The sequence below is a fragment of the Trifolium pratense genome, linkage group LG3 (genome assembly GCF_020283565.1).
Source record: "Trifolium pratense cultivar HEN17-A07 linkage group LG3, ARS_RC_1.1, whole genome shotgun sequence".
In the NCBI taxonomy this organism is placed as follows: domain Eukaryota; kingdom Viridiplantae; phylum Streptophyta; class Magnoliopsida; order Fabales; family Fabaceae; genus Trifolium; species Trifolium pratense.
Genome location: NC_060061.1, coordinates 50049325 through 50066311, shown reverse-complemented (window position 1 = coordinate 50066311; position 16987 = coordinate 50049325). Strand labels below are relative to the sequence as shown.

At 30.9% G+C, this 16987-nt stretch overlaps 2 protein-coding genes across 2 annotated transcripts; one reads left to right on the top strand and one right to left on the bottom strand.

The window, feature by feature from the left end:
- The first annotated feature begins 1955 nt into the window (after positions 1-1955).
- Positions 1956-5565, top strand: LOC123917526 (S-adenosyl-L-methionine-dependent uroporphyrinogen III methyltransferase, chloroplastic). The gene is made up of 6 exons (XM_045969276.1): positions 1956-2164; positions 2209-2760; positions 3359-3436; positions 3551-3620; positions 4401-4678; positions 4827-5565. Exons 2-6 carry the CDS (start codon positions 2239-2241, stop codon positions 4971-4973), a joined length of 1095 nt encoding a protein of 364 aa, XP_045825232.1. The 5' UTR covers positions 1956-2164; positions 2209-2238; the 3' UTR covers positions 4974-5565.
- Positions 5566-6845: 1280 nt separating this feature from the next.
- On the bottom strand, positions 6846-10588 carry LOC123917525 (O-fucosyltransferase 20-like). The gene is made up of 6 exons (XM_045969275.1): positions 9800-10588; positions 9353-9518; positions 9060-9149; positions 8411-8694; positions 7873-8131; positions 6846-7629 (listed from the first exon to the last, which is right to left on the bottom strand). The coding sequence occupies exons 1-6, from the start codon at positions 10477-10479 to the stop codon at positions 7360-7362; spliced, it is 1749 nt and encodes a 582-aa protein (XP_045825231.1). The 5' UTR covers positions 10480-10588; the 3' UTR covers positions 6846-7359.
- Positions 10589-16987: the final 6399 nt, after the last annotated feature.

Genomic DNA, 16987 nt, shown 5'->3' with positions numbered 1-16987 from the left:
TAATACGATACAAAATATACTTCTAAAAATTAACATAGTAAATTGTCCATTCTCATTGTCTTTTTTTTGTCTTTATCATCTAACTTTTTTGTTCCTCGCTTTAATTTGATTATTCATTTTTTTTATTCTATTATTTATAAAATCCGTGCGATGCACGGGTCACTAACTAGTAAAAAAAACAAAGCAAAATCTGAATAAATATGTTTTATTTTATAATTTATTCTTTTATATTGAAAATAATTCTATGCATGTATTATCGAAAAATAATAATTCTACGTATCTAACACATAAATAAAAATCATAATTGAAGGCTATGATAATGTTTTTAGAATACTCATTAGTCAATAATGAAATCACCATGGCACAAGTGGTAGATACTTGTCTCCCTTAATCATTTGGTCCTGAGTTCGATTCTCGGCCAGTGCGTATGGAGAAGCATTTGTTGGGAGAGGTCAACCCCTTAAATGGATCTCAGTTATCTTGAGGTGTGTTTACGTGAAAATTTGGTAAACAACCGCTAGTTTAAGTATTTAAACTCGCGAGATCAACTAGTAAATCTAAATAAATATTGGACCCACCAATTATATTTAATTGATAAATACCAAATTTATATCCAACAAGGTGATTAGTCTCTGTAGTTGCCGTGGATCTCAATTATCTCGAGGGGATTAGTATATGCAGTTGCACGTGGAAGATACCTTTGGTTTAAAAAAAGAAAAGAATACTCATGAAAAGTTTAAAAGAAATGAATCTATTGCGGAGGATACCTTTGGTTTTAAAAAAGAAGAATACTCATGAAAAGTTTAAAAGAAATGAATCTATTTTGTAATAAAAAAAAATTGAATCTATTAAACTAATTATGGTGGAATATGTTGATTTTTTGTTGTTTTTTTTTTTTTTTTATTTTTTTTATATAAATCAGATATCATCTGCGTTTAACAACATTCAAATGGATGACAAATTTTTCATAAAAGATTTTAACATTGTTACATACATATGTCAAGGATCGAACTTAGGACTTTAATTAAGTTAGAAAAAATCCACGCAATCTCATCTAAATGCTCTATTAAATTATTATTTTTATTGAAATGGTCTGTTAAATTTTGATTCAATCTAATTTAGTAAGACAACTACATTAACCTTAGAATCAAACTTCTAGATCAATAAAGTAATTCTTAATTTAAGGAGTTGAATCAACCAATTAAGTTTAACTTTCTTTATTGTGTTAACCTTCCACAAATAAAATTTAACAAAAAGTTATTCTTTATAGACATAGTTTAACCTTTTCTCAATTGATATTCTTTCCATATACATGAGTTATATATTTGTTCATTTTTCTGTCAAAAAAAAAATATTTGTTCATTTTGTTTTCAATTCCTAGCTCTATCATATAGAAAAAAATTCAATTGAAAAAGAAAAACTCATCATCATGTGTGTAGTAAAATATATAAAAAAAATAGTGTGACGCAAATGATACCTATATCTCTCAATTATTTAGTTCAGAGTTCGATTATAAATCTTAATGCGTATGAAAAACATCAATTAGTATTTATTATAACACACACGCATATACTTCTTTTAATCTATGAAAAACATCGATTAGTATTTAGTATAACACGCACACGCATATACTTCTTTTGATCATATATATATAAGAAAAATTAACTTTTTAAATTTATTGAAAAATTAATATATTAAATCTATGTAGATCAGATACATCACTTTTGACTAGATATATAAACTTTTTTTATGATTTTAAAAAATTAATTTTTTATTTTTTTTTGATTTACAATGAGTTTGGATCGAACCCATAACCTATAAGATACTATCCAAATTTCTCATCATTAAACCAAATCCAATTACTTAATTAATTTTTTCTTATATATAAAACGGAAATGAGTACATTAATTGAAAGAATGGAATAAAAAAAAATAAAAAATAAAAAAAAAAAAAAAAAGAGGAAGGAAAAAGCATCAGCCATGAAGTAAGAGCGTGTGTCCCTCCCAAAGCCGAAAAGCGGCGAAGAAGAACAAAACAAACCGAACATTGCTTGTCTCCTCAATCTCTCCAAAGTCCAATTCAAACACTGCCACTCTTTTTAAGATTCTTTTACATCTTCCATAACCTTAATTTATTAAACCCTCTAATTTCTCTCTCTCTCTCTCTCTCTCTCTCTCTCTCTCTCTCTCTCTCTCTCTCTCTCTCACACACATTCTTCACTTACCAAACTAACCCAACATGGCTCTTCTTCACAAAATCGTATCTTTCACTCCAAATCATCATTTTTTCATCAACAAACGCCACCCCATTTCTTCAATCAACTCCATAACTCCTTCTACTTCACCTTTCACTGAAAAACACTCAACAGAAAGATACCAAAGAGACCAATGGGTTTACCAGAACACTACTAGTACTACATCATGTAATCACAACCCTTTTGGTGATTCAATTGGTTCAATAAGAGAAGATGATATAGCTTTACAGCTTCCTGAGCTGAAAAAGCTTGTTCAAGTATTGAAGGAAAAGAGGGCAAGTGAAGGGAAATGTAGTGAAGGGAAATGTGTTCCTGGTGATGTTTTTTTGGTTGGAACAGGACCTGGTGATCCTGAATTGTTGACTCTTAAAGCTGTTAGAGTTATTAAAAGTGCTGATTTGTTGTTGTATGATAGATTGGTTTCTAATGATGTTTTGGATTTGGTTTCTAATGATGCTAAACTTCTTTATGTTGGAAAAACTGCTGGGTACCATAGTAGAACTCAGGTATAAAAAGTTACTGTCTTTTTTGTGTTTTGATAAATGGGGTTGTTTTAATTTTATTGTTGGTTATTTTATTTAAGAAGATTTTTTTATGATACATGTCAATTTATGAAGTAGAGACACCGAACACAATATTTGACACGTAGACACTGACAATAATTTAGCAAAATAGAAGTGATCGTTTGTAACTACATGTTTCCATGTCATGTTGATGTAGACAATCAGACACACCTTCAATATGAAGTGTCGGTTCTACATAGATATCAATTTATGAAGCACATACAAGATACTGACCCTGACACGTAGATATTGATAATAATTTTAGAAAATATAAATGATTGTATGTAAATTGTAATTACACGTGTTAGTGTTGGTGTCACGTCAGTGCAGACACTTAGATACGCCTTCAATCTGAAGTGATGATGTTTCATAGATGTCAATTACTAATCCCTTCTTAGTTTTTTGTTGTTTTTCCCCCTTTTTTATATTTTCGGATTCGGATGCCATTTTAATTTTGTTGGGGTAGAGTTGTTTTGGTGACTTGACTTGACACTGATGAAATGAGTTTTTGTTCTTGTTTGATTTGGTGAACTTGTGACAGGAGGAGATACATGAACTTCTTTTGAATTTTGCAGAAGCTGGAGCTACTGTTGTGAGACTTAAAGGAGGTGATCCATTGGTGAGTTTTCATTTGGGATTGTATAGTCTTAGATATTATTCGCGAACGAATTTAATGCATATATTAGATTTTTATGGTTTGTATGATGAACATATGTGAATGTGTTCTTTGTAGGTCTTTGGGAGGGGTGGTGAAGAAATGGATTTTTTGCAACAGCAAGGTATCCATGTTAAAGTTATTCCAGGTATGCTGCTGCTCATTTCTTTTTCTTTATCATGAATGTAAAGTGCTATTTAATTCAAAAGTTTTTCTTAAGATTCCTGGTTTTTTTTTCGCACTCACTTGTGTCTTACTTTATATCTTTATTCCCTTTCCATCACTTATATTTATATCGGTTTAAATGTGGTCATGAGTGTGAAACAGTCATTGTTCATTTTGACCGGATTGATTAATAATGGAAAATGGTTAGTTATTTATAGCAAGTTGTTGAAATGGTTATCTCTCAATCAATCTATAACAGACATATCTTAAACTATATAACTGATGGCTATTGATAGCAAGTTTGTTGTCAGTACAACTACCAACTTATATTGGCATTTTCGTTTAGAAATACAAACTGCTTCCAGGGGCCGGGTTCCGAAATCGGGATTTTGGCTCAGTTGGTAGGCACATTGCAAGATGCAAGGGTCAAGGTTCGAACCTGAGGTTCTCCACTTATTCACCTTAAGGGGTGAAATTCTGGCCACTAGGCTACTTAACCAAAAAGAAACGGTGATAAAATGTTATGTTTGTACATCGCAAAACAATAAAATGAACTCAGGTCTTGTCAAAAGTGAGAATGTCATCCATAATGTATACTAGAGTCATTGAAAAGGAACACAAAAGAAAGCATGAAACATTGTGCCTGCACGTGTTATTGTACTTTTGTTTTAATATCCATTTTGTTTAGCACGTGAGAGATATCTATGGATGCAATGTTTTATTAAAGAAACTGTGAAATTGAATTAGTTCTTATTACTTGCAGGTATAACTGCAGCATCTGGAATAGCTGCAGAGCTAGGGATTCCATTAACTCACCGCGGTATTGCAAATAGCGTTAGATTCCTCACAGGGCATTCAAGGAAAGGAGGAACCGATCCTTTATTTGTATCAGAAAATGCAGCTGATCCTGATTCTACCTTGGTGGTTTATATGGGTCTGTCAACCTTCCCTTCCCTTTCGCAGAAGCTAATGCATCATGGTTTGTCGCCTCAGACACCAGCTGTAGCCATTGAGCGAGGGACCACAATTCAACAGCGCACGGTATGACCGAGTCCATTCCCTTCCCTTCCCGTTTGGCAACATAATTGTTGAGAGTTGAATGATTGTAATAATATGAATCTACGAGTTCCAACATTTTAGTATGTTAGGTCCAATGACTGATTTAGACATATTATTTGTAATCGTGCAGGTGTTTGCAGAACTTAAGGACCTTCCAGAGAAAATTGCATCTACTGGGTTGGAGTCACCAACACTACTAATAATAGGAAAAGTTGTCGAGTTATCACCATTTTGGCCAATTCCTACAAAACAAGAATCATGTTTAATGCAAGCATGATGAGTTTTTTGTGAAACATTATTACTGCGATGCTTGTGAAGATGAAAGATACCCTTTGCATACAAAAGGGTTTAAGGTCCATGTAATTTGGTGTATTTTCTGATGTTTAAAGAAAAAAATCAAGAACTTCTGCACTTGGATTGCGGTTTCTATTGAATTGTTAGGTTTGCGCAGAAGTATTTCGGAACAAATTTTGATTCAACATGTTCTAGATTGGGAATAAAGTGAGATGCACAGATTTTACTCATTTTTTGACCGAGGAACAAAATAATTCAAGTGTTGCTGAGGCCACAGTTACCTGCATTTGTTGACTTTCCATAGTGATTAGATGAAAACTTTAGCCATAAGCTATTTAGGATCATATTTAACAGAGAAATATGGAGTTTAGTTTGAATATTTGACTTCATAGTTCAATTTATCAATGTTGTTACGTGCTAGTTAGAATTCGAAGATGCTCCTTCTTTCGACATTCATTTGGTATTGTCACTAGCTAGTTGAGCATATTGTAATGATTTCAAATTGTGATTGCAGTTGAACATGTAATTACTGTCATCAATTCACTTTGTGGAACTTATGGTATGTAGAATTTCAATCTGGCATTGCAAACTATGAAACTATTCAATGTTTAATGGGCCAAGTCTTAGGTCACTGAAATTACTCATATGAGCATCTGTTAAGGGATAGATAGTGTCTACTTGAGATTGTTGTGAAGTGTTTGTGTATATAGGTGCCGTTTTAGAGTTATTGGGACATTGAAGAGTGAAGCCATTACAATTGATGGTCATCAATGTCGCGATTGAGTAACTGTTGACAGGCGTTACAGATTGAATGAGTTGAGATGATCCGGATTGGATCCGAGGCTCTATGCAACTCAGCAACTGGTAGTGCAGAGCCGTTAAATAAAAAATCAAACGGCTCTACAATCAGCTGCACTATGTAGGTTGTAAAGGATCATACATGCCAAATCTGGAAATTGGCAATTCATATATGTTTTAACAACACTTAAATATTTAGGGGCCATTAGGGGCCCCATGACACCAAATCAAACACTATTTTGATGCTCAATTCCATTTAAGGACAAGCACAAGGTTACAAGCTTAGTACCTACCAATTGTTAATTTGTGTCGTTGGGACCAGACTAGTTATAGGATCAAGGACATTGTGCAAAAATGCCAGCATGGAAGACATGATCCTGAATTGCTGACACACACAATTGTGTAAAGTTGAACTCAATACTATGTGATGTAAATCAACAGAAAAAAAAATCTAAAAACTACCATTGTGCATGTTTTCTGAGAGTGGCAAAACAGTGAATAGAAGTAATGTGATGATGGTGTAAAATGAATTAGGAAGGTACCATTATTATAGTTTGTAATGATGGTAGATAAACATCCATTGACAAGAAGAAAAAACCAAGTCCTAGTAGGCCATGATGTTTTTTCCTAGGATCAAATTGACAGTGAGAAGATCTTAAACTAAGTCAATTTGATGATAACTTTAGTCATATTCATGCAAGGAAAAGAGGGATTTATTTCATGCCTCAAAAAGAGCATCTATATGCAAAAAACACTCATTCATAACCAACGGAAGTCGGTACATCTAAACCGGACCTTCTGCTATCTGTCATTTTGGTTTATTTTCGATGCTCTTTTTTCGGTAGGCTATATTAAATTTTGACGTAAACTTTCGCTAAAGTTGATGGTTCCCCTTCCACTCGAAGTTTTTAATAAAGGTATGTGACTGCAACTGCGGTTGAGGTTGCATCAGTTTCATTTGACTGCGATTCTCAACAATATTATGCCCTAAAGTAAACATTATACAGAATAATACCAGAACAAACACATGATGCCAAACTTACAATAATGTTAAGCTTTGGTAAGTGAAGTGGGACAAGGTAACTTTCTATATAATCCAAAAATTGTAATTTATACAAATAGAAATATTCACAAGTATTCATAATCATGTAGTAACAAGAATTACACAGAAAATAAAAAAGAGAACATGTATCCTATACAATTACTTTGTATAAAAAAAAATGATCTGTTGTATACACTACATTGCCATATTAATATCAAACCTACATTGCCATATCTAATTATGTATAAAAGAATGGCGATAATATGAAGCATTGACAAAGATACGGACACCAAACATGACACCGGTAACAATTTGAGAAAATAAAAGTGATTAAGTGTAATCAAATTTACCGGTGTCATGTCGATCTCAGACACCGGACATGCCTTCAATTAGAAGTGTCGATGCTACATAGGTACTATGAACTCTCGTAGTTTTCCTGAAAGGAACTTGAGGTGGTTCCAAAGGATAAAAAAAATGCAACAACCATCCAAAATAGCACTCAATTCCATGTTGAATTGCAGGGTAACCTTTATGTATCAGAAGCTTTTGTCTTAATGTGTAAATCAGAATTGAGTATGTGAGGCATTGCATTGCACATGCACTCAGGGATAGGATACTTTGTAACATCTCTCCCATTTTTGTGGGTTCTAAGCCCTGGCTGTCCCAATGAGTCCTTGTGCAGTTTTTTGATAATCCTGCTGAATTCTTCTTCAGAGAGTGAAGAATTTTGAAAATAAGGAAGCATGTGTCTCTTGTTTGGAGTTATATATTTCTTGTGTCCTATAAATGCCCTGTGACCCTAAAACAACATTAAGTTACATAAATTAGAAATTTTCACAATAAGCACCGACAAGACACACATATCAGACACGACGTTGATACTGACACATAGATACCAGTAATAGTTTAAGAAAATGAAGTGGTAGAATTTAATGACATATGTCGTGTTGGAAACTGACACAGGTCGAACACTGACATGTGTCCATGTCGGACTAAACATTTTTCAATTCATATGATAAGCAAGAACATCAAAATCATATACCTGAATTGCGCGTCCCATATTTCCTCCATGAGAAGGCATGAAAACATCACTTTTCTCAGAGACTATGTAATCTATAGCAGCCATTAGAGAAGCCTTCTTAACAAATGGTTGTAACTCTCCTGGCAAAGCAAGATCTTCCTTATTGTAAAAATGAGGGAACTCTTTGATTAATGGTAACAAAGTTTCTTTTCCACCCAATGGTTTCCCTCCAGCCCAATAAATTTTTGCATCATTTGGAGCTCCTAGAGCTTTTAGTAGCCTAGAAATCACAGATACAAATATCAAACATAATATACTAGTAGCCGACATGTAGCACGGATTCAAATATCACACATGACACCAACACCTACACAACGATAATGATTTAAAAAAATAGAAGTGATTGTATATATTCAAAAGCATGCATCATTGTCGTGTCAAACACTAAAACATGCCTTTAATTTGTAGCGTAGGGGCTACATAGGTGACCCCGTGCAAAAAGGATTACGAAAATTATATTGAAATGACAGACAGATAGACAGATAGATAGAAGATTTACCTGGTAACCTCGATAGCATTTAAAGGACAAAGACCGGCCATTTTTCTTTGATGGTAAGTCATGTTTGATTTTGCAGTCAAGAGTTCGGGTCTTTGTATCCTCTCATTATTGATAATATCATCAAACTCAGAACTTAGACCAGGGAGACAACCAGTCCTCACCCATACATCTTTCTCCATTCTTAAATGAAGAGCAAGGTAAGGTCCTTTGCTTTTCATTCTCTCTGCAATCTTGTTGCCAAGTTCCTCAATTGGTTTAGCAAACTTTAATGCATTAAAAGCAACCTGAAAATTTAGATGACAAATTTCACAATCAGCAATTAATTACCTGTCTGTCATAAAAATAAATTTTTACGAATCTGTTTTAGTTATTTTCTTGGCTTTTCCTCGAAGTATGCTTAGTCTCACATTTTTCGAAGATATATGGTCTAAGTAGTGCTCATAAAATTTGATCAGTTTTAATCTTATAAGCCGATTTTTTGAAGCTAAGTTAAAACCTATCTCATTTCCTAAATAGCGAGTCATCACGGTTAAATATTAACCTATAAAAATATACTGCCTCATATTTGTCCGAGGTTCCTTCGTGACAAATAGCATTTTTCTTTTCTAAAACCTTACCAGAAAAGAAGAAATTTTGTTATAACTTATACCTTGCATCGAAGCTTCTGAAGATCAGAAGGAAGATCCTTCGAAAGCCTTGAATCCAAGCCGCGTAAAAGCAAAACACCTTCTCTATTGAGCTGCATAGTACAAAAAAGGATCATATATAATAAGCAAAAGGGTCTTATCTCCTAAAACCAAAACCAAACATAGATTTTTACGTAAATATATCCGAAAAAATCATGTTACATTCAACTCACTTTTAGTAAAAACCAATTTTACAAAATCAATTAATTCAAAAATTACTTTTAGCCAAGAACAAAAAGCATTGAACTATTCTTACTCTTTTTAGATATCTTGTACGGATCCAACTAGGAGTAGCATGTAGAGGAGGCCTTCCTTCAACTGGCCTTGTCATTATGTGTGTTGATGGCAATGCTGATACCACTCTCACATCATTTTCAAGAATTTTCTTGAAATGTTTTAAATCAAATATGTCACCAAATTCACTGCAAATCAAAGCAATAAAAAACATCATAAATATAGTAAAAAAATAAATTACATCATTACTAATGATTTAACATAACTGTTGCTTAATCTGCACTGCAGTTCCAAATTCCAAAACTAAGTAAAATAATTTTTTAGTCCAAATTTTAAACTTGAATTCTATGAACTATTGACACAAATACGGACACCCCAACGGGAAGTGTCGATTCTAAATAGGATTAAACATAGAAAACAAAAATCATCATAGAGTATGAAAAAAGAATTAATATTTATTTATCTATACCTTTCATCACCCCAAATAACATTGACTTGTAAAACAGGAACAACCAAAGCAGCTCCAAGAATCCTTGCAATAACAACAGCATCAACAATTTGATTCCTCTGTTGATTCATTCCTCCAGAAACAACAACCATAAGATACTTTTTTCTATCCTTCAAAATTTCTTCATTTTGTTTCCTATAATCTCTGCTGAAACTCAAACATGGTTTATATCCTAAACCATTTGGTTGCTTCCAAAAATCACTCTTTTTCTCAAATCCAATAGACCCTTTTGCTCCAAGTTCAACATGAGAAACAAAAACTTGTTCTTTTTCATGTTTCGAAAACTCGTCTTTATGGTCATTTTTCAAAGTTTTTCTTTCTTTCTGCAAGAGAAGATTAACACCAAGATTGGATATTGAATGATGATTTGACAGTGAGAACTTTTGGTGAGTTGTTGAACATAGTTTTTGAGGAAATGGGGTGTCAAAGTTGAAACCATACTTGAACATACCAAAGAAACCAACAAGAAAAAGAGTAAGAAACCACAATAATGTTGATTTTCTGGTGAAAATGGAAGTTCTTGAAGATTTCTTTGGAGACTCAAGGAGAGATTGAAGTGAAGAAGATGATATTGAGTTTATGATTTGTGAAGGAACTGATATGAATGATAACTTCTTTGCATTGTTCTTGGATTTTGCCATTGATTATCTCAGAGAGAGAGAGAGAGAGAGAGAGAGACTCTGTTTTTTTTTTCTTTCTTAATTCTGTTTTTTTTCTTCTTTCTGAAGTTCTTGAGAAGAACTTAGAGAGATTCTTATGTGTTTGGTGTGTGTGTATTTATAATAAAATAAAAAAAGAGTACTTAAACTCCATTTGAAAAATGAAAAAAGTAGTATTAAATATAAGTTTTATTTTAAATTATTAGATTATATTGTTATTTTTAAAATATATTTGGCTAAATTCCACTTTGACCTTCTAGTTTTTACAACTTCCAATTTTGACCTCTTAACTTTCACAAAATTGTGATTTTGACTCTAACCGTAGCCAATTTTGCAAAAGAATGACTCTCACTGATTTTGATCAAGTCAACGCAAATGTGACAAGTGACTCACATGTGATGTCACCATGTCTTGCCACGTGGACAGTGACTCATATTCCACGTCAGCATGGCTTGCAGATATGACGTCGTGGCATGTGAGTCACTTCCACATTTGCGTTGACTTGGTCAGGGGATCAAAATTGCAAGTTTGTAAAAATTAGGAGACCAAAAGAGCTTTTTTAAAAGTTAAAGTACTAAAATCACAAGTTTGTATAAATTATGAGGCCAAAAATACAATTTAGCCGATATATTTTTAAGAGTCTTGAAATTGAAAAATAAGAAGTTAAAGGTTAAACAAATATATATACAAAAAGTACAGTATTTTAGAATATTCATTGAGATGTTAAATACACCACATATTTTTATTACTGTCTATAAAATTTTCAAAAAGAAATTCATCACTAGTGACATAGTATATTGATTTTTTTTTTTTTAACTTAATTAAATTGATCACCTGAGTTCTTATATTGAGGAGTGCTAGCAACACACTCTTTAACAAACACACTCTAACACACTCTCTTCTATTGGTTAAAATTTATATGGGTCCCATAAAAATTATATGGATCCACATTTTTTTATGGGACCCATGTGAATTTCAACCAATAAAAGAGAGTGTGTTGGAGTGTGTTTGTTAAAGAGTGTGTTGCTAGCATTATTCTCTTATATTTGGTGATCATTTAACTTAAAAAAAATTACATTATTATTATTATTATTATTATTATTATTATTATTATTATTATTATTATTATTATTATTATTATTATTATTATTATTATTATTATTATTATTATTATTATTATTATTATTATTATTATGAGTTTCTAGTGAGTGAAGAGGGTCGACAGAAACACTAATCAAAAGGAAACTAAAGAAAAATTTTGAGATTAAGTTGTCTTTTCGTGAGTTGTGAGCTTAATTGAAAAGTGAATAAGTGAAGACCTTCGACTTTTGTTTCTCGTAGGGTGAGTTAGTTTTTAAAATAATAAATAAACAAAAGTAGATAGGAAAAAAATTATATATATGTTTGCTTTGTAATTTTGTAAAATATATTTGGATTGCCTTGTTTAAACTTATTTAATAACATAAATTTTGTGAGACTATTTGGGATAATTTACTAACACAATTTTCATAAGTTTTTTCCTGTATATTTTATATTTTTCAATATAAATTATGAAAACAACTTTCATAAGTTATCTTCATTTTATCATTTGTTATAAAAATTGCTTAAGTTTATACATGAGTGTTAATTATGATAAGTGTGTTTGTGTTATAAGCTATAAATGAGTTGTTTATCTAAGCATGTCCTATGAGATTGGACCAAAAAGAGAGTTAAAGATTAGACAAGTTAAATATTTTGAATGTTGTACCTCATCAAATTATAGTACAAAATATTGTTCAAAGACAAACTATCAAAAAGGCTTTTGCAAATATGACATATATATGCATGTTAAAATAATAATATAAAATAAATTATTTCATTAAAAACGTTCCTTTGAAAAATACACTAATTAACTAATTGTTCACAAAAAATTGGTCTAATATTAACTATTCTCATCTAACTTTTCCACCCAAAGGGGTGATGTTGAGCCTAGAGCTCGACCTCTCGGGGAGGATACACCTAGCTACATCAGTGTATTAGCATAAAAAAAAACAATGAGAGTATACTTAAAATTTTGTTGATCATCATTAATAATATTAAAAGAGAATCATATAAATAAAATTAAGTACTACGTATGAATCATGACACCTCAAGTTTCCACCACGCATCATTTTCTAGTCAACATAGTGAGTTGTTGGCTTGTTGCATTCTTACTTGGAAATTCCAATCAATATGGTATTTTTTTCACTAATATATAATTTATAGTATAGTGAAATTATAATTATAAAAAAAAAAGTGAAATTATAAAATATAATAAAAAATGTATTAATTCTTTGATTCTCAGAGGAATGTACCCTAGTAATCCAAAGTTCGGCCGCAAGGTAAATAAAGTCTAACAAAAAATATTCCCACTAGGAATCAAACTTTGGTTTATCCTGAAAAATTCGTCCCGGAGAAAACTCATTAATCACTTGAGTCCAATATTTCAATATTTTTTTTTGGGTATAACGATATCTTGGTTTATATACTAAGAATTAAGAAAACTTGTTCGAATTTTAAGAGCATTAATATTAATTAAATACAATCACCTTGATATATTGTGTGTAACTTTACATTATTATTCAAGTACATTATTATTAGTTAAAGGGTCATGATAACATTATTATTAGTTAAATGTATTCTAACTTGTAAGGACACATGTTAAAATATTAATTAGATATAGAGAGATTGCATTTATAAAAAAAAATAATGTTTAAAATATTTAATCCATGAGTTTTAAAACAATATTTTTACATTTACCTACTTAATTAAGACTACATATTAGCATTTTCCTTGATTAAATATTTGTGTTTTCGCTCGAGTTTTGATATTGTTAGTCATATTTTGGTTTGAAAATAAGTAAATTATGCCATTTTCACTTGATCCTTCCTTTCAAATTATATCATGTTTAAAGAAAGGAAAAAATTTCATGAGTTCAATATGTATGATCAAATAATCATAAGTTCATATGTATGAGCATATTGACTTAATTAAAAATGTATGCACAAGCTAGGCATACAGTTGACATGTAAGTGTCGCAACCAAAATTTTAAAACATTATGACAACATCATAACTAAACTCATGTTTAGCGCATGCTTTTATTTAGTTTATTAATTAACAATTATTTTATTTAGTTTATTAACAATTAAAAGAAGTTCCATATATACCAATCATTAGTTGGTTCAATGGTGATTGATGGGGAGGGGGCTGGAACCACTTTGTGTCAAAACTGATGCCCGAACCAGATTAAACTGTGGTAAAAACCAAAAAAAAATTTCCATATATTTCTTTATTTTATCACAAGTACAAGTAAACCCAACTTTTTTATTGAAGGCCCGTATCTTAAAACTTATTTGCTTTAATCATTTCGTTATCAATATATAGTTGGAATATCTGGTTGTTTTTTTTTTTTTTTCTTTTTGTAAATCGAGTATCATCTGTGTGCAATTGTATAGACTAATTTATTAAGCTTTGTGGAATTCAAATGAATGACAAACTCTTCCTAAAAATTTTAACACGGCTGGATGCCCAAGTCAAAGATCGAATCAAGGACCTTTGATTAATCTAAAAGAGACTCATGTCATCTCATTTAAGTGCTCTTGTAAAGAAGTGATTCTCTTAACACATGTTAAAGAGTCTAATATAGATATAATTTTTTTGTAGTTGTAGTCAATTTTTTGAATACTAACGGCGTACGTGTATTCAAGATTTCAAAGAATTTAAAATACTTTTTTATAATAAAAAAATACTTTTATAAAATAAAAATTGTATTATTTAATGCTAAGTCTTTTATTTGAATAGTTAAACTGTAATTATTTACTATATTTTGTTAACTTATGCTAACATTAATTTAATAATTATGTAATCAATATAAAATGGACAGGTTTCTTTTGTGGGGTTAATTAGTAATTTTTTAATTGAACAAATTAGATATACCTAGAATCGACAAAAATGTCAAAAGATGATTTTAGAAATAAACAATGATTGTTACTTCTTAACTATATATCAATTGACTAATAATAATTTACACCTCAAAAATAATATGATATTAGTTTTCTTTTTAATAATAATATTATATTAGCTTTAGTTCACCTTACTATGTGATTTTGGGTGGTCTAGTTATAGCTTACTAACCACTAATATTTTAACAAATTTAATTAAATATTTTAACTACTTAGGTGAAAGTGGGTGTACTACTCCTATTAGTGTGTATATGTTCACAGTTCTGAATTTGGGTTCTGATTCTAGGTACCAAGGCTATATATGCATATTATATAGGAAAATGTTATTCAATTTGATAAATATACCTTTTGTTTTTTTAATATTTTTTCATACTTCGATTTGCATGCTTTTGAGTAGAGAAAGGATAAATGTCAATTTTTTATCTCAAATTTGATGTTCAAATAACAAACCTCTATTCTATATGGATGGGGTCGTGCGACCTCTCAAAACAAAACTACTTGATTAAAAAAAATTTTACGCAGATTAAAAGTTATTAAATATAGTGAAAGTTTACATTATTTAATAACCCTAAGAAACACACGTTTTGTAATACCACGATTTTAGATGCTCAGAACCATATGCTTGCCTTTGTATTTATAGCTGTGAAATAGTTTGGCCTTCAAGTCAGAATTAGGTCTTCTAGAATTGCGGCTGCAACAGATATATTTTTGAATATATTTTCTAAAGTTATTTCATTACTTTAGAAAATAGAACTAGGGTTCGGCTGCCTTCAAAAACTAATAGACCATATGCGCCTTGTTGTATAAGTAACCACGAAATAATTCTTCAAGCAAATCTTCGAAAGATTGCACATAAAAATATAGCGCTAGCTGGCGCGCAGTCAGACTACACATGTGTTGTTCCATTGCGGCATTCTCCATTTTTGTTTTGATCCCCGCACCGCACCATAACAATTCTGCTCTTGGAAAATCATCCACATTACACCTCACAAGACCTTTGAGCTAATTCTCTTGCCCTTGTTATATCGTGTTGGTTCATCCGCTATCAGACTTGCTCGCTTCAGCCGGCGCTACAAGGTCCATACTGTCCCGATTCAGCTAGGCCGTTATGTATATTGTAAAAGATTACTTTTGCTGATGATGAATTTTGACACGGTACGGAAGCGTGAACGAAAAGCAATCGCTAATCCTATAAATGGACATGTCAATAAGGCTCTGGAATCCACCAAATTTCTGGAATCCACTAGAAAAGTAATTAATTTGGAATCCACCAAACTTGAGAAAATTCTCTATAATTTTATTGAATCAAAAGGTTTCCTTTAAGGCTATAATAGTTTACCTTAAATAGTAGTGAAAAATAAAAATAACAAATCTTCTAAAAAAATTGTAAAAATAAAAATAACAAACCTACCTAAATAAAAATAACAAATCTACCTAAAATATAAAAATAACTAATCTAGGTGAAATATAAAAATAAGAAATCTACCTAAAATATAACTAAATCTAATTAAAATAATAAAATACCGAAGAAATCCTCCTACATCAAATTTGCACTCCACGGGAATCCTTAAGCCCTATTGGCTAAAACGTTTGATCTGTCATCATATAATAATTAATTGGTATGTTTTTGAGTAAAAGTGGCATGCTAGATTGATTGTACCCCAAAATAAAAAGGAGGGCATGGTAGAAAAAATGCTTCTCTTTTACATAAGAAGAAATTTTATAGTGGACCTTGTTTTAAAAATTTGCTAAAAATTTGAATGAATAATAGAATGCCAGATCGAGAAGAGAGCCACATTCTTTAATTATCACTATTAAAAGTTATCTTCAATTCTTCATTTTCAAGTTTGGAGATTTGTGTTAATAATAATAATAATCAATTATTATTATTATTATTATTATTATTATTATTATTATTCCATCCATTTATAATTATAAACACTTACTATTTGATTACTTATATTTATATGTTGTTTATTATTATGAGTATGTCGATTCTTTCAACAAAATTCACATATATATAATGAATACATTAATTATACTGGTATAAGATGTTTGGATAGAATGCATGAAATCATATGTTCGATTTTCATTGGCTCTACCGTAAACCAAAAAGTAGTTTATAGGTCAAAATCATGAGTAATAAATCGATAAGATTAAAAATCTCCATTAAATAGAGAGGGGAATGAGTCTTTTTCAACACATATAACTGCAATAGGGTGATATTGAAATTAATTTCATGATAACTTTTTAATTAGGTAGGAAAGGTTAGAAAGGTTTAGAAACTTTTAAAATTTGCATAATTTAAGAAAGGAGTATTGTACAAGCTAGTAGTTTAATTGGGTTGAACTATTAATGGCTATAGTACCATGGGTTTTTGGTAGTGTAAAAAGTAGTCAATTTACTCTTTTTTTATGATAACACAATATAGGTACTGAATATGCAATTCTCATTAGTGCATAATATTTTACTTTGAGTATATTTTAAGAAAATAATGTGTGTTGAATTG